Source organism: Pteronotus mesoamericanus, unplaced genomic scaffold, assembly GCF_021234165.1.
Source record: "Pteronotus mesoamericanus isolate MK-2021 breed Mesoamerican mustached bat unplaced genomic scaffold, CSHL_Meso_final scaffold_174, whole genome shotgun sequence".
NCBI lineage: Eukaryota > Metazoa > Chordata > Mammalia > Chiroptera > Mormoopidae > Pteronotus > Pteronotus mesoamericanus.
In genome coordinates this window covers 36,346,855-36,365,319 of record NW_026555309.1, presented here as the reverse complement: position 1 = coordinate 36,365,319, position 18,465 = coordinate 36,346,855, and the positions used below count along the sequence as shown (strand labels likewise).

General features: G+C 35.2%; 1 protein-coding gene across 1 annotated transcript in view; it reads left to right on the top strand.

Moving 5' to 3' along the window:
- TMEM65 (transmembrane protein 65) overlaps positions 1-12,962 on the top strand; it is a 45,231-nt gene extending 32,269 nt beyond the window's left edge. The window contains exons 4-7 of the mRNA XM_054590461.1: positions 1,010-1,064; positions 2,173-2,215; positions 4,049-4,154; positions 7,144-12,962. Coding sequence (XP_054446436.1) covers positions 1,010-1,064; positions 2,173-2,215; positions 4,049-4,154; positions 7,144-7,245 — 306 coding nt within the window. The 3' untranslated portion in view covers positions 7,246-12,962. The remainder of the gene's footprint in view (positions 1-1,009; positions 1,065-2,172; positions 2,216-4,048; positions 4,155-7,143) is intronic.
- The last annotated feature ends 5,503 nt before the right edge of the window (positions 12,963-18,465 follow it).

Here is an 18,465-nt window from a genome sequence, read left to right as displayed (position 1 = left end):
ATATTTCTACATACCAGATAGGACATTCTCTCTCTCTCTTTTTTTTAATCTACAAATATCATTGATATTTTAAAAGCACTTCAAGCATTAGTATTCAGGAGAGCTTTTGAAAATTAAGTCCATTTATAGAAGCATTGCCCAAGGATTAGAACTGAGCTAGACAATAGACCCTAGGATTTCTTTTTTAGTCTATGTAACACCCTTTTGCCCAATATTTTGAGGGAAAAATAAGGATGCACCCTATACATGGGTATGGTGATTACATACTATGGGTGTAAAATCCCATGTATAATGTGCACAAAAACATAGATGCACATTATACACAGCAAAATATGGTAGTTTAATCTTTTTCACTTCAGTTCCTTCTCTTTAAAGTAGAAGTAAAAATATGAGCTCCTCTTTTCTTAGAGGAATGAGATAGAAGTGGAAAGTCTTAAACTCTCTTAGTAAATAAATGCAGTGGGAATGCAATGGAGCCTCATTTTTGCTGTAGCTCTATTGTAAATGGTATGGTTACTTATAAATGAGTCAGATAGTCTCACTATTTCATGACTAAAGAACTACGTGTAAGAGGATAATTTTTGAAGCTTATGATGTTTTGGGTTTCTAGAAACTGGTTTAGTCTATCTTTTTAATTTTTTATAGGATAAATAACAATAGTATAGATGGTGAGTTTGCCATCTGTGCTCAAAGAGCTTTAAAGCACCTTCCTCTGTGATAGGAAAATCCAATTCCTAGATTCTTAATAAACTGTTTTGTATATGTGTTGCTATTTTTTTATGAAAATCTAATTTTAATAAAAATATTGATGTTATTTCTGCATGAATGCATATACTTAATAATTAAATGAATTACTGCATTATGTGGATATTTCTGCATATTTTTATATATGATTTTCCTGCAGTAACATGTTTGACTATTTTATGTTTTTAATTAATGCTTTTCTATTCCTTTATAATCAGTAGAGCTTTAACATTTTGAGATTAATTTCTTTGTAATCCTTTTTCAGGGAACCCATATTGAGATGTCTATTGGAATTATTTTGGGAATTTCAACTATGGCAGGTATTTAATAATAGTATTATTATTGTATTGTCTGTGTATTTAAAAACCATTTTAGTAGGTTAGGTTTAGAAGAGGATAATTTACTGGAATGAGTTTACTCATAAAAATGTTTACTAGTTTGTTTGGGCCAGCGTGGCCCAGTTGGCTGGATGTTGTCCTGCAAAGCAAAAGGTTACCAGTTCGATTCCCAGTCAGGGCACATGCCTGGGTTGTGGCCTGGTCCCCAGTTGGGGCACGTGTGAGAGGCAACCAATAGGTGTTTCTCTCACACATCAATGTTTCTCTTCCTCTTTTCCTCCCTCCCTTCTCCTGTCTCTAAAAATAAAATCGTTTTTTAAAAAGTCTACTAGCTTATATCCTAAATACTATTCATTTAATTCTTAACTTTGTATATGTGACACTCAGAAATTTTAGGTGCTTTAGGTTAGTTAATGGGTAACAGTCTGCTATACTGACTGTTAAAAAAGTATTTCTTTTAATTACTGGTGACCTGAAACCATTCTACCTTTTTTTTTCCCTATTAAATTACTTATTTTTAAGTTGGGTAGAAAAATCAAAGGAAATACAAGATGGAAAATCTATTTTGGTTCTATCTTCTCCTTTCCCCCAATTAACACACTATTCTTCATGATGATCAAATTTGAGGATTTTTTTTTTGTATCTTGTTTATATTGTGTGGAGCACATGAAGTAGATGAATTAATGAAAGAGACTTTTCTTCTCCTTGATTTTCTTGAATTTCAGAGCTGTACAGATAGCTTTACCCTTTTCCAAATACACAAGTTCCCTTAAACAAATACTACCTAAAAGTTACAACTACAAAATATTGTACATGTTTTAATATTGAAAACAAAACGGAAATTGGCTGCCACAACAGAAAAGAACCTACTCCTTGATGGAGTTAGAATAGTATAATCTCAGAAGAATTGTTGTCTATTATGAATTCTTGAGATGTACAGCTATCCAGTGAGTTAATTTGAATATAGTTTAGTTTGAGAAATGTTATAACACTTCCATACCAATGATTTATAGATTATGAAGTGATGCATTATAATGATTTTAATGACATCCATGTAGTAATTCACTTGTTCATTTTTCACTTTTTTTAGCTGCTGCTTTGGGAAACCTTGTGTCAGATTTAGCCGGACTTGGGTAGGTCCATTCATTGATTCATTTGTGCATGTGTGTACTTACTCTTATTTATTTTTATTATTTATTAATTATTTATTATTATTATTATTATTTATTGCTCTTTCTCTTCTTCATTCTCCTAAAAAAGGAACATTTATTTTTGTGTGTGTTTTAGAACTCAATTTTAAAATTTCTAAATCAGTAGTGCTAAATCTTTGGCATGCGTCAAATATCGATGCCTGGGTTGCACCCTAGCCACACGGAATTAGTATTTCTGGGGATGCGGCCCTGACATTTGTGTTTAATAATCTCAAGCAATTCTGATATATGCAGAAAAATGTTCTAAAACTATCATAATGTAAGCAGAGTTAAGGATTTATATGTATATATTTTATATACATTTTCAAGGCTGAGAGAGGATGAATAGTAAGAACTGCTACCATTATTTCACCCTACCCACCTCCCCCTGAGCCCAAAGATGAGAAATATGGCTCAATGGTCAGGATACTAGGAATGTATTCTAGAGAGAGGGAGAGACTTTTAAAGGGAATGATGGCCAAAGCATACATGTATGTATTTGGCCAGTTTTTGCTCTTCTTACTTCATGTGGCAGGAATGAGGAGACAAACTGAGGATGTCTACTTAGAAAAGCCCAGTTTTCTCTCTTTCTACTTTTACACTCATTTCCAAGCAACAAATGGCCAGGGCTGTTTCCTGAGCTTGGGGAAGTCTGGGAAGTATAAGTTAGACTAAGTTGGCATTAATTATAATGATAAATATATTCTCTCTTACTCAATCTTTGGTTCTGTTCCTTCCTTGGTTCATTGGAGTGATGTTTTGAAGTTTAGATTTGGGACTAATATAAGTCTACTCAGCCCTGAAATGTAAGCAAAGGCAGCTTTAAAAGTGCTCTAACCCTATATATTAGACTTCTGCAGTTGGGGCCAAAGCTACTGTTAAAACCAAAGTTTCTTTGCTTTGGGGCCAAGGCAGAAATTTTATATTCCTGGAATTTCTGGAATAAATCTGTAGTGATATCACTCCTCAAATATCCCATTTCTCAGTTTCCAACATTAAGGTTAATAATGATACTATAGTTAATACAATAGATATTTATATTTAATAGAATGAAATGATCCAATAGATTTTAAGGCCATTTAGCTTTAGATTGCTTCATAAAACAATTATTTTTGTTTATAGATAAAGATTTTGTTGGGAGACTTTATATTTGAGAACTATTTCTTCTCTACCTTAAAAAAATCATTAAATAACAAATACCACATTTAATGGGTTCTTAGATGCACAGCTTTTTTAGACTTATATCCGACATTGGGATTTTTTTTTTCCCCATACAGTTTCTATAGTAAGACTGTATCCAATAAGTGATGGTAACTTAGAATGGATAAATACTTGAGATTGTCCTGAAAATTCTAGGCTGTTTTTGTTTTTATCTCTATCTGATAAATTTTGGAAGTTTTCTTTCTGATGACAGTTATTAATTTATATCATATGTAAAAGTGCTTTGAGTTTAGATTAAGTGTATAACTTGTAATTATTTTACAAAATGTATGTACCTTGAGTTAGTCTTTTTAAACCAATAGTAGGGAATAATTTCTCTAAATCAATTAATTTACTTATGTATTAAATATAGTAATATGAAAATAGTTTTAAACTGGATATGTTTATACACAATAAAAATGAGAGTTAATGAAAATGTTTATACCATTTCTAGAGTGCCAATTAATTATTGGCATAAAATTATTTTGTTTCTCTTTGTAGTAATTAGTTTCTTACTACCTGAGGATATTTGTATGTCTCTTTAACAACCTATATTCTGTCCGCATGCATTTAAAGACTTGCAGGCTACGTCGAAGCTCTGGCTTCCAGGTTAGGCCTGTCAATTCCTGATCTCACACCAAAGCAAGTTGACATGTGGCAAACGCGTGTTAGTTCACATTTGGTAAGTACTTTATATGGCTTGTGATAATGAATTTGGGTAGCCAGATCAAGTTCAGTCCTTTTTGAGACAAAAATCTATTTGAATGGAGCTTTTAAATTGTCCAAGCCTTGGCAGTTTTCAGTGAAAGAGTAATTTTTTATTGACTCATTTTTTGTAGGTGTACTCGATTTTTAAAAATTTGTTCATATGACTCAGTTAATCTTAAGGTATCAGTTATGTGCTAGGCATAAAATGAATAATAAACTATGGTTCTTTTTGAGGATTGTTTAGGTAGAGAAACAGACATTTAAACGAATTATAATTTAGTGTGTTAGGTACAGTAATAGAATTTTACACTAGATACAGCAATAGCACAAGTAAAAGAATTAACACTTTGTGGGGAGAAATTTCTTTTGGTGAGGAGATTTCTTGGTGATTATTAGATCTAAGATGATTTTTTTTATTATTGGGGAAACATTTACTAGGTGAACAAGAGATTCCAAGTATATTGACTAGCCAGTAGAAAAGCATGATTAAAACAGGGTGTGTTCAGAGAAATACAAGAAATTAGGTATTGCTGGGATATACTCTGCAGTAGTTGTAGATAGAAGCAGTATTAGGACACAGCACTGGAGATGTAAGAATAGATCAGACAAGAAAGACATTTTTCTGTTGATGTATAAATAATGCTGAGGATCTTGAACCTCATACCCAGGTGATGGAGTGCTCTTTTAAATGGGAAGGAAGGAAGGTGGGTGGGTCACAGTGCCACCAATTAAGTCAAGAAGAGGAGGAAGAACATGTTTGTAAGGGAGGAGAACGAGTTCTGTTTTGGGCATGTTGGATTTGAGATGCTAGTAGGACACTCAAGTGCTGACATCTAGTAGGCATCTGGATTAAAGGTCAAGAGTTAGAGGTCTGAAATAGAGAGAATGGATCTTCCATTCATTCAGCAACTATTTACTGCTTACCTATTGTATGCAGGGTACAGATCTAGGAGTTTTGAATATACTGGTTAACAAAACAAGATTTTTTTTTCCTGGTGGATCTTTCTAGCAGCCTGAGGGGAGAGAAGCGATTTAAAAACCTGACAAAATATTTAGTATATTAGCAGTTCACAGTATTATGGGAATTTAAAAAAAAAGAAAGCTGAACGGAGTCAAACAGGCTGGGGGTGCTAGGATGGAGGCGGACCGCAGTGTTAGATAGGAGGCCACTGCAGGCCTCGGCGAAGAGGCTGGTGGTAGTTGAAACCATGTGAGGAGATGACTGCGTACGGCAGTGGTTCTCTAAGTGTGATGCCAGGACCTGCAGGATCAGCAGTACCTGGGAGCTTATGAATTCTGCAAATTCTCAGGCTCCACCTTAGACCTATCTGTTGCTGTATAAAAAAATTATACATGTGTTTGGGGGGGGGGGTGTGTGTCCATATCCTGCAATTTGTAAATAGACTGAAGTGAGACTGGCTAATTTCAACCAGAGTTCGTGAGGAGTAAGGATATTCTAACATTCTCATAATTTGGCTTAACATTTTAACGCTACAGTGGGGATCAAGAGATTCTTTCCCTGGGGTCTTCTCACATAAACGATAGTTCTGTTTTCTTTCTATATTATAAGTATGCCCCTTTCCCCTCTTCTATAACAAAAGCACTTCAATTTTTTTTTAAAGATTTTATTTATTTATTTTTAGAGAGAGGGGAGGGAGGGAGAAAGACAGGGAGAGAAACATCAGTCGGTTGCCTCTTGCACACTCCTAACTGGGGGCTCGTCCTGCAACCCAGGCATGTGCCCTGACCAGGAATGGAACCAGCGAGCGACCTTTCAGTTCATAGGCCAGTACCCAACCCACTGAGCCACACCAGCCAGGGCAAAAAGCACTTCAATTATTAAACTATTATTTTTATATATATGTATTTGTGCATGGTATGTTTTGATAAAACCCTATAACCATATTCCGTAGTTGTTGACTCTGCTTGTTTTATGTTAGGATTAAACCTTCCATTCTGTAACATAACATTTGGTTATAAACAGCCTATAGTGGTTGAAGTTAGTGATTAGCCATCTAGTTATAACACATGCTAACTCTGAAAATCTATATAATAGAATATATGCCAATACACATGCAGGTTCCAACTGACATATGTTGTATTTTTAAAGCCTTGTTTGTAATTTGATTATTTGAAACTCTGAAAATATTTTCTTGCAGAACAATATTACAGATGTATTTAAGTCCCATTAGCTCCAGTACAGTTAACTATAGGGACTAGTATCATAAGACCTGAAAACAGCATATATAAGTAACTGTTCTTAAGAGTGGAAAAATATGTGTTAGGTCCTGGATCAGGGAGCCAGAACAGGATACCCCATTTCTTTCCTCCTTCTCTGCCTATTGACTTTATGCCAATTGAGATAATTGGGTTGAAATTCATTGACTGGCATTCCTACAATGAGGGGGAAGAAAGCCTTGGTTTACATGGATGATAGCAGACATTCTAACAGAAAGGGTGGGAAGTGGAAGTGATGGAATCTATTAGCAGTGGTCATTTCATTCATATATTCTATTATGTAGAATTTCAGAGTTAGCGTGCGTCATATATAAATATATATAGGGGGAAGTCAGGCATCTAAAATAGAATGTAGCCTCTATAGGTATATATAAATAAAAACATTATCTAAGGTCAAAATAAGAATCTAGGTGAGTTTTTTTTCCTGTCTTTTGACATTAAAATATATGTACAATTTTTAATAAGTATTTTCTACTTGAATATTTCTTTGATGTTATTTTTATGACAATTTGATAAAAAATTTCCTGTTTGCTTTGAACTCTAAATATCATTTGTTCTAGTATCTTTTTGTAGCTCATTTTTATATTTAAGTTATTATGATCAAATGATATGCAGTCAGTTGAATTTTATAGTGCATAGTAACTGTTCATAGTAAGTACTTAAGCAAGGATTCCTCTTAAAGGGATAAAATAACTTTCAAAAAATGTTTTCTTTTGTTTCCTTAGGGCAAAGCTGTTGGGGTGACTATTGGCTGCATTCTAGGAATGTTTCCCTTGATTTTCTTTGGAGTAGGTGAAGACGAGGAAAAACTGGAAAAGAAAAATTAACCCTCTTAGAGTACCTATAAAAAGATGTAAACTAATGTACCTCAATTATTAAATATGCTGTCACAACATTTAGGTATTAAGACAGTAACAGTGTATAGATATGGGATCAAATAATTTGAGCATGTATTATGGAAAACACTAACTTATTGTGGCTTGGTTTTATTAGGACATCTTTTTTTTTTAAAAAAAACAACTGTTTAGTATCATTTTGTGTAAATTGTTGAAATGCTCTTTCATCAATGGCAGTCAACATTTTATTTTTCCTTCTCTTTCTTTATATATCCAAATATCATTTAAGTATTAGTCACTGATGTACTGTACTGACTTGGGGGTTTATTTGTTACTTAATGTGTACATGCATGAAAGCCTTTTCTGTTGTTGTGTTCTGTATAGTTATAATTCAACCTTAAGATTTTTCCAAATTACTTAAGATGTTTAATATCAGTTGAAGGTTTTTTACTCTTTCTGGCAACATCAATTTTGTACTGTTTCACAGTAAACATTCACAATTATATAATTTGTCATCTTTTTTTACTCCCACATCTGTTCCAAATGGATGCAGACTTTAGATATTTTAAGTTTTTATTACTTATTTTAATTTTCTAACCTTACTGTCTCAAGTGCCAGAGGTCAGTTAGAATGAGCAATTATGTGGTCTCCCTACTTACATAAAACCATATATGTTAAGTATCTTATTTTGAAGTGATGTTTTTACTTTTAATTTCTCAATTTTGCATAATTAAATGGTGGTTTTTGACTCCTGAGAGGAAGAAAATTATTACTTTAGGTTCTTTTTAATGGTGATTGTGGAATTAGAGTGAATAAGAACTAAGAGTTTTGACATGACACGTGGAAATTAAGAGGCTAAAAAAATTTTTTTTGAGAAATAGAAAATGGGAACTGTCAAGAAGGTTTATGGTATAAAAGGTAAAGTTGAAAGGATGTTTGTAAAGTTAGTGAGATACAACTTATATTGTTTGGGAAGGATTTTTCTCCCCAAAGTGTCTTCTCATCTGAATTGAATGAATCTGAGTTCTTCCTACTCATAGTCCTGATGTTTTTGTATCTTGTTTAGTGAATTTTACTTCTGGATAACTTTTGAAGTGAAATTAAATATTTTATATATACAATATATTAAAAAAGATATATACACATATATCTTTTTGGTATATATAGTCTAATTGTCAAAAGTTACATGAGTTGAAATTCTCCCTCTTTTTGGTCTCTTTTTCGTCTCTTGGGGTATTTAAATCATATTCTAGGCTGAAGCTACTGATTTTCAATCTTGTATATCTGACTTAAATGTAACCATGTAGGAATCATAAAATTTAACTTTATGAACCCTTAAAGTTTGTTAGCATGTGGCTTGTACACGTGCTAAAAAATTACTCTTATGTGTAAGAGTAATTAAACACATCGTGGAGGAGAAAAACTGAAATTAAAATTACTACTTGGGCTGCTGAAATTATTTATGTTGATAAATAAATGCAAAGTAAAAGAAATTTATAAGATGGCTGTATTTACAGCTACTGTATTTAAAAATTTTATTTGTATATATTTTCTTTGGGGGAGCTGATTTTCCCACTAGACAATTTATCATAAATTCTCTTCGGTGCACTTCAAAATAATTTAGTGCTATCCTTTAATCATAGATTTTTGAAGGAATAAAATAAATCATACAATATGAAAATAAATATATACTGTTCTTATTATGAACAGATAACATGACAGTCTCATTTGATTAAATTAGAATTATAGAACTTGGTATCTTATTAAACAGGATATCATACGCACACCAAATTGTTTTTTATTATTTCAGATGAGAGGACTAGAGTGCTTATTAAAAATTTTTTTGTAAATGTTTACATGCTTTTGTCCCTAACTTGTCCTTTCTGTTTTTTGAAAAAGTATTTTACTGTGGTGCTTAAATTTTTTTCTTATTAATTAAATCCCATATCCAGAAACCTTGCCTGTGAGTTGAGAAGAGGCTTTTGATTGCTGTATATTTGTTCTTCTGTTGAAAATAACCCAGTCCTACAAAATCTTTCTATTTAGTTGAACATCTACAGAGTTATTTAAGATGTCTAAACATGTAACATAAAATCATCATATTGAAAGATATCTTAATTTATGGACACAGTAAAAATTTGCATCATTCAGGTAATTACTTTTCAAAAACTAGAGCCCTTTTGTCCTTACGATACACTTTTTTTTCAAGAAATTACATTAGTATGGTGCTTTGCACAAAGTGATTTCTGAAAAATGGGTCCCTTTAAGATAATTATTTTATGTAATCATTAGTTTGTTATTTGTCACAAAGAACCTTATTTCAGATTGAAACTGGAATTCTTATTGCTCATATTAGCTATCTAATTGTTGGGAGCATTATAACCGTGGTGAAATGCAACATGAGCTACTTCTGAGTACTGTTTGTTTAAAATTCATTTTGTCCATGTAATGATTTATTGATTTCTTGATGCATGTAAATTGGGTGCACTTTGTTGCCACTGTATGTTAAATGGTGACCAATGTTTTTACAGAAGAATTGAACAAAAAAGTCTTTTAAGAAATTTGGAATGTGGTTTTGATTTTGAAATTTGGTTTTCTTCCTAATCTCAGAAAGTTCTGGTAATTGTGTCACTAAAGGAAATAGGATTAATAGATGCAGATTTGTTACATAGTTGTGACAATGTTCCTGAGACAGTAAAATGGAACCATTTATCCCCTTGCCGAAATCCACACTTGTGATACAACATACAATTATGAGAGAAGAATGATCCCATGTGGAGATTATTTATCTTTAAGAGGATGTGAAAAGAAGCTATAGAAAGCGTGGCATAAATTACATTGATAGGCACCTATAGCAGTCATATTCAAGCCTTCTATATAATAATGCCTCATTTACTTTGCTCCTTTTCTCTAGAAGGTGAACTATGAAGGTAATGGAAATTTATCTTTACAACAAAAGTTTGTCCAAACCATTTTGAAGTAAATCTTCCTAATTTTAGAATTATATTTTCTTGCTGTCTTAAGAGTGAATTAAATGTAATGTAATCTTTTTCTTAGTGGCTAAGCATCATTTTCTTGGACCTGATTATTGTGTTGTACTACAGTATCTCGGGAATCTGGATTTTATTTCACATTTTTATCCTTTTCTTTTCTTTTCTTTTTTTTTTTGCTGTTCTCACTTCTGGCAACTGCTTTGTCTTTCTAATTTGCCGCTTCTCAGCTGTATGGACTTAGAAACTAGATAGCGAGTTTTATCATAAATTATTTGGGAAATATTAATAAATTGACTATGGAGCCTGAGTGACTTCATGATGATGATGATGATAAATATAATGTTAGATCCCTTTTATTAAGCACTTATTTATTTTTATGTACTGTAGTGTTTTATACCCATTATAACATTGAATCACTTCAATAACAATGTTAAGTTGATGTTATTATTATTATTCCCATTTCATGCTGGGTAAATTGACACATGTAGAGGTTAATTTGTCCACCATGTCACTACTGAGTGGACTAGAATCTAGCTTTGTCCAAGTATAAAGCTATATACTCAACTACTGTGTTCTCGACTACTATGCGATAGGGACATCAGTTGCATGGGCTACAATTTGTAATGTCTGTTCTCTGGTAGGTTCCTTGTTACCTGCATATCTGTGGAGTCACTTTCTCATCTATAACCTAAGGGAGTTGTACTTACACTCTCAAAGTCTATTTACCAAACCCTGTGTTTTGGTTGCATACTATGTGCTAAGAACTGTTCAAGGCACTGAGTGAACAGCCAGGCATCCCTGCCCTTTTAAGCTTATACTGTGGGGGACATTAGTTAGAGAGGAGAATACAGAAAAGCAAATATACACTTAAATATATTTTATGCCAGATGGGATAAGTTCTATAGATATAAATGAACCAAGGGAGAAAGTGCCAGTGGTCATATGTGGGAGGGTGAGAGGTTATTTTTATATAGAGTGGTCAGGGAAAACCTGAAAGTTGTGAGCATAAGAAATACTGAGAATAGAAGGTGTCATGCTAGGTTCTAGAAAGTGATGTTAAGAAAATATCCAACATGTGAAATATATTTCACTTTGGAATGCATTGAAGATTTTTTGGGTTTTTGTTAGGTTTGTTGGGGTTTTGTTTTTTTTGTTTTTTTGCATTATTCACGTTTTGTGGATTAAGCTGAAAGATTAATACTGAAATACTAAGATTAACACCCCTGCATATTCACTGACATCAATAGAGGGAAATGGCTCAGAAGCATGGGGAAACTACCCTGGAATTCATAAAGTCAGTAGGTAATCCATCAGCAAATAATTGAGGGTTTGTTGTGTGCTCATAATGAAACCTTACTAACAGATTGCTTTTCACCAAAGCAATAAATGCTACTGGCATATGAGTTGTAACACTTAAAGTTTTTTTTCCCCTGTAAGTTTTTTGAAATGGAATAGTAATAAAAGCAGAGGCAACAATTTTAATTTTAATGTTGAAGTTTCAGGACTTTCAGGGTCTACTGATCCTATGCTGCCAGCCATATGAAGCACATAGTGTCTTGTATTGGTTTTTATGTGAAACTTTTAACATCGAACATATGTTAGTGTTGTTGATACATTTATGAATGAGAGAAATCTGAGCAAATTTTTAAATTCATAGAAAGATTAAAGAGTGAGCATCTGAGAGATTTTAGAATTTCTCTACAACTCAAATCAAACTTTTTGTTTGAATGAATAAAATATGAGGTGATGACTAAAGAGTTAAACTCAAAGGAACTACTTTTGCAGGGAGATGAGAACCCTCAAAAATTGTAGGATAAAGGTATTTTCTATGAGAACTGAAATTCATAAAGACTTGGCATTTGCTATAAATATGAAAGCTATATATTTATATTGTGCTTTATAATTTATAAAATACACAGATGCTAGACATAAATGGGGTTTAAGAGAGGTAACTGAGTCAAAGAAAACTCTTAAGTACTTTAATGAGAATTAAGATTTTTTTCCTTTTTTATTGAGGGATACTTGATGAACAATATACTAGTTTCAGGTGCACAACATAATGATTCAACATTTGTATACATTGCAAAGTGATCACCACACTAAGTTACGAAGTTTTTTTCTCTTGTGATAAGAACTTTAAGATTTACTTAGCAACTTTAAATTTTGCAATATAACATTATTGACTATAGTCAATAATGTAAACCAAGCTGTGCGTTACATCCCTATGACTTATTTTATGCCTGGAAGTTTGTACATCGTGATCCCCCTTCACCCACTTTGCCCACTACCAAACCCCCTTCCTTCTGCCAACCACCAGTCTGTTTTCTGAATCTATGAGATTGGCTTTATTTTGTTTGCTCTTTTGTATTTTTGTTAGATTCCACATATAAGTAAAATCAAACGGTATTTGTTTTTCTCTGACTTATTTAACTTAATACCCTCAAGTTACATCTGTGTTGTCATGAATGGGAAGATTTCTATTATTTTTATGGCAGAGTAGTATTCCAGGGGCTGGGGGTGTGTGTGTGTGTGTGTGTGTGTGTGTGTGTGTGTGTGTGTGTGTACACCAAATCTTTATCCACTCATCCATAGATGGACACTTAGGTTGTTTCCATATCTTGGCTACTATAAACAATGCTGCAATGAACATAGGAGTGCGTATATCTTTTCAAATTAGTGTTTTCTTTGTCTTTGGATAAATACCTAGAAGTGGAACTGTGGGATCTTCTATTTCTAAATAGATTTTTTAATAGATTTTGAGGAATCTCCATGCTGTTTTCCATAATGGCTGCACCAATTTCTATTCCTACCAACCATACATGAGTGTTCCCTTTTCTCCACATCCTCATCATGACTTGTTATTTATTGTCTTTTTAATAATAGGCATTCTGACAAGTGTGAGGTGATATCTCATTGTGGTTTTGATTTGCATTTCCATAATTATTAGCGATACAGAGCATCTTGTGCGTTTTGGCCATCTGTATGTTTTCTTTGGGAAAATGTATTAAGGTCTTCTGCCCATTTTTTAATTGGATTTTTTTTGTTGTTGTTATTGAGTTGAGTGAGTTATTTATATACTTTGAATATTAACTCCTTATCAGATATATGATTTGGTATCCCCTCCCATTTATTAGGTTGCCTTTTTGTTTTGTTGAGGGTTTCCTTTGCTGTGCAGAAGCTTTTTAGTTTGATATAGGCCTGTTTGTTTACTTTTGTTTTTATTGCCCTGGCCTTTGAAGTCAGATCCATAAAACCGTTCCTAAGATCAATGGCGGCAAAGCAGTCAAAAGCAAATAACTATTGACGAGCCATCGGAATATCTTAATAATTATGCATTTTATAGCAAAATAGGTAAGGGCAATACATTTCCCAATTTTATAAATGAGAAGAGTTGCAAAGTTGTGTAAGTAGCTAACCTTTATTTAAATACAACTCTCCTGATTCCAAATTCTAAGCTGCTTTTTTTTTCCCTCAAATACTATAGGATTACAATATGGAGAGGGGGTAGAAAACTTAGGAAGGGTTGGCATTTTTTTCTCTTTTTTTATTTTTTTAAAGTATATTTTATTAACCATGCTGTTACAGTTGTCCCATTTGTTTCCTCTTTGCCCCCCTCCACCCAGCATCCGCTTCCTTCCAGCAACCCCCCCCGCGCTCTTAGTTCATGTCCGGGGGTCATGCGTGTAAGTTCGTTGGCTTCTCTCCTATACTATTTTTAATATCCCCCCTGTCTCTTTTGTTCCTACCAGTTATGCTTCTGGATCCTTGCACCATTTCTGCCTTTCTTCCCCTTCCCCCTCTCAGCTCATAACCCTCCAAATGATCCCCATACCTATGATTCTGTTCCTGTTCTTATTGTTTGCTTAGTTTTCGTTTTTTAGATTCAGTTGTTGATAGTTGTGAGTTTGTCATCATTTTAATGTTCATAATTTTGATCTTCTTTTTGTTAAATAAATCCTTAACATGTCATGTAATAATGGCTTGGTGATACTGAACTTTAACTTTACCTTATCTAGAAAGCCCTTTTAACTGCCCTTCAATTCTGAATGATAGCTTTGCTGGGTAGAACAATATTGGCTGTAGGTCCCTGCTTTTCATGACTGCGAATAATTCTTGCCAGTCCCTTCTAGCCTGCAAAGTTTCTTTTGAGAAATCAGCTGACAGTCTTATGGGAATTCCCCTGTAAGTAACTAACTGCTTTTCTCTTGCTGCTTTTAAGATTCTCTCTTTATCTTTAAACTTTTGCTTTTTAATTATGATGTGTCTTGGAGTGGGCCTCTTTGCATCCATCTTGTTTGGGATTTTGTTCTTCCTGGACCTGCATGTATATTTCCTTTGCCAAATTAGGGAAGTTGTCTTTCATTATTTTTTCGAATAGATTTCCAGTATTTTGCTCTTTCTCTTCTCCTTCTGGTACCCCTATGATGCAAATGAAGTTGTCTCAGAGGCTTCTTATACTACCTTCATTTTTTTTATTCTTATTTCTTCTTCTTCTGCTTGGTTGTTTTTTGCTTCCTTATGTTCCAAATCATTGATCTGATTCTCAGCTTCATCCATTCTACTTTTGTTTCCCTATAAGTTGTTCTTCATTTCAATTAGCAAATCCTTCATTTCTGACTGGGTCTTTTTTATGCTGCTGAGGTCCTCACTGAGTTCCTGGAGCATCCTTATAATCTGTGTTTTGAACTCTGCATCCGATAGATTGCTTATCTCCATTTCATTTAGCTATTTTTCTGGAGTTTTTATCTGTTTTTTCATTTGGGCCATGTTTTTTTGTCTCCTCGTTTTGGCAACCTCCCTGTGTTTGTTTCTATGTATTAGCTTTTGCTGCGATGACTTTCTGTCTTGGTAGTGTGGCCTAATGTAGTAGGTGTCCTGTAGGATCCAGTGGCACAGCCTCCCCTGTCACCCAAGCTGGGTATTTGAGGTGCATCCTTCACGTGGGCAGAGTCCACCCTCCTCTTGTAGCTGAGCCTTGGTTGCTGCTGGCAGATCAATGGGAGAGATTTACCCAGGCCAGTCAGCTGCAAGGACTGGCTGTGACCACCGACCACCAGCCTCCGCCCTTCGTGGAGGATCATCTGTGCAGGGGCAGGGTGGTGGTGCTCCGAGGTGGTCTGCAGCTGTCCACTGGGTGCATTAGCCCTGGTGTTTCCCCAGTGGTGCAGGCCAAGGCCAGCCCCCACTTGTGTTTTGTCCAGGGGAACCCTGCCTAAGCTATAAAGCAATCTGAGAAGGCTGCTCTTTGTGCTGGGCTTGGAGATGCCCAGGCGAAGCCAAGCTGTAAAACTAAACTAGCTGCTGCTAGTGCTGGGCCTAGAGCTCACTGAGGCCAGCTGTTGCTTGATAGGATTTAGGAAATTGTGAAGCAGCCATTCATATGGAAAAGTTACTGTTAACAGCTTGGGTGGGCCTATAAGTTGGATGGGAGGAGTCTCTGGGGATCTCCAAGGCGGGTCAAACAGTGTTAGCCAGGTTGGTGGAGTCTCAGATATGGTGCCAGCCTGAGGGCTCTATGGCTCTGCAGGGGGAGGGCTCAGAAAAGGAACACTGTCCTCTGCTCTCCCCGACGCCAGATACTTCAGCCTCTCCCAGTATGCCACCGGTGCCCTTCAAGCTGCCGCCCCGGCCCTGGAGCTCAGAGGGAGGGAGTCTGAGCAGGTGAGTCCGTGTGTGGGTTCTTCAAGAGAAACTGCCTGTGGCTCCAGAAGTTCCTTCCACCTACTCAATCGCCGCCAGTTTTTGTAGCCAGAAGTTGGGGGGACTTCCTTCCTGGCACTGGAACCCTGGGCCAAGGGGCCTGGTTTGGGAGCTGGGCCTACTCACTTCTGAGATATTCCTCCCGAATTTTTACCCACCACACATGAGAGACCAACCTATTTCACGTTTGCGCCCCTCCTAACAGTGATGGATGTGGTTTCTTTAATTCTGTAGTTGTCAGACTTCCATTCAAATCTATTTCTCATGGTTCTGTGTGATGGTTGTTCTATATTTTAGTTGTAATTTTAGTGTGGATGTGCAAAGAGGCGAGCCATGTCTGCCTACGATGCCACCTTGACCGGAAGCTCCTTTTTCTTAGGGGTTTTATAATCACAACGTGGGTATTCTGGTTTTTGGTACCATGCTTTCCATATTTATATTCCCTTCTGTAGGAAATGAAAGTTCGCAGAAGAACAGTGCTTTAGGTACTAAAAATAAACTGTCCTCATTTATTTTAAGTAATTTCTATTTCTAAGCAGTTAGATTTCCAGATAAGTATCATGTTATAGAACAGCTCGGCCAATAGCTTCATCAAATTCTTTAGTCTTTCCTAGAAATTGCAGCCTGTGTTTTCGATCTCCGCTATTAACACATTACCCTTTGCATGCCATCTGATATTTGGCATGTTTTATAAACAGGCTGAAAACTCTAGGCTGGATGCCAGCTATATTTGGCTTTTATAATTATATCTTCCTGCAATATTCTTCCCACTCAGACAACTAATAAATAGTCGAACTAATTTAAAATGCATCTTTTTTGTTTCTGCAAAATTTAGAAATTCAAAATGCAGATCAGAAAAAAAAAATGTTTTCTGCTCTCACTCCTACCATTGTGTGTTTGGGGTCCAGTAATGAACCAGATTATGAGGGATGTGGATCAACAGAATCACGAGGTTCAATTTCTCCTCTGGAGGATCTTCTGGTATCAGAGAGCTGGACAACCTCTGGGTGCTCTGCAGACTCCAGAATTGTGTGGTTCTGAGTGACCCGCATGCTCCACAATGGTGCTAAGGTCTTGGAATACATTAATTATAGTTTTTCGTATATAATTATATAAAGCAATAAAGTCATTTTGACATTCATATTAATTTTTATTCTGCAGGAAGACTTAATGTAAGTAACCTTTTAAGTAAAAACAGTGAATTACTTCAATTCAGGAAAAACATAAATGAAATAGAGCAAGACATCACTTCAGTTTAAATTCGTGAGTTACATTCTCCATGAGCCCATGACCCCCTGCTGATACCATTAGAGCACATTGTTTCACCTCCCTCATGTGATATCTCAGCACTGAAGCAAAGGCTGCTCCTTCCTTATCAGGTCCTTGGTATTTACCACAATTTGTGTTATAGGTTATCCCTCTCTGGTTTTTAACCTCAGTATTTTGAAATTTGTAAGGCTCGATAAGAGAATCGTGAACTCCTTCAATACACATGGATAGACTTAAGCTCTCATTCATTGCCAGTGTTTCTTGTACACCGTCAGCCTCTGAGCCGCTGAGAGCAGTGGTTGCTGCTAATAGACCTGGCGGTAGGTCATGTAGGGAGACCTACTTTCACAGCTGAAGTCCTTTGCTTTTTGTAAACTGTGTTCATGGTGTTTGTCATTTGGAATCCAACAATTCTAAGTCAATCAAGTCCTAGCTGTGGGAGCTTACACGTGAGGACCAATCTCTCTTAGACTGTCCCCATGTATAAAATTAAGACACTAATATCTCTTACAGAGTTTTAAGAATTGAGGTTATATATTTATAATGCCTGGTGAATATAGAAGGTGCTGGGAAGGTGGAAGGTGTTCCATAAATGGTTGCAGTGAAGGGAGTACTTTTTAGGACTCTTTCTCATGTCTTCCATTTGGTGGTTAAATATTTGAAAGAAAACGGACCCTGTTGAATTATTTTTTTCAAAAGAATTTATTTTTAGAGAGAAGGGAAGGAAGAAGGGGAGAGAGACCTCACTGAGGAATATTGGGAAAGTGAAAACATTCCACTTTCTTTCTGGACACTTATAGTGTGACTTCATTTTGTGTTAAATATTGAAATTTCTGTTCATCAGACACATCTTTGATGAAAGTTGTGTCTTTCATCAAAGCCACCAACAGATAATCCAGATCAAACACATGATTTGGAAGTTATTTGTTCCACTGCTACCCCTAAAATAATTGTACTGAAGTTCAACGACGTGGAGCCTCCCAGCATTTTTCTTGAATGTTGTGAAAGTCTGATAAGGTCCTATGAAACTCCTGTAATTTTATTGAAATAATATTTAAATCAGTGTCTCAATCTTCAGTTTACTAGCTGTTTGATCCTAAGCAAGTCATTGAGCTCATCTGCCAAATGTGTACTAGACACTATGATTAGAGTTCCCCACGTTTGTTTTCTGATTGAATGACATCTTTAATGGGAAATGGCTTTGTCATGGGGATAGCTGTTATTTTAACTTATAATTATACTAAACATC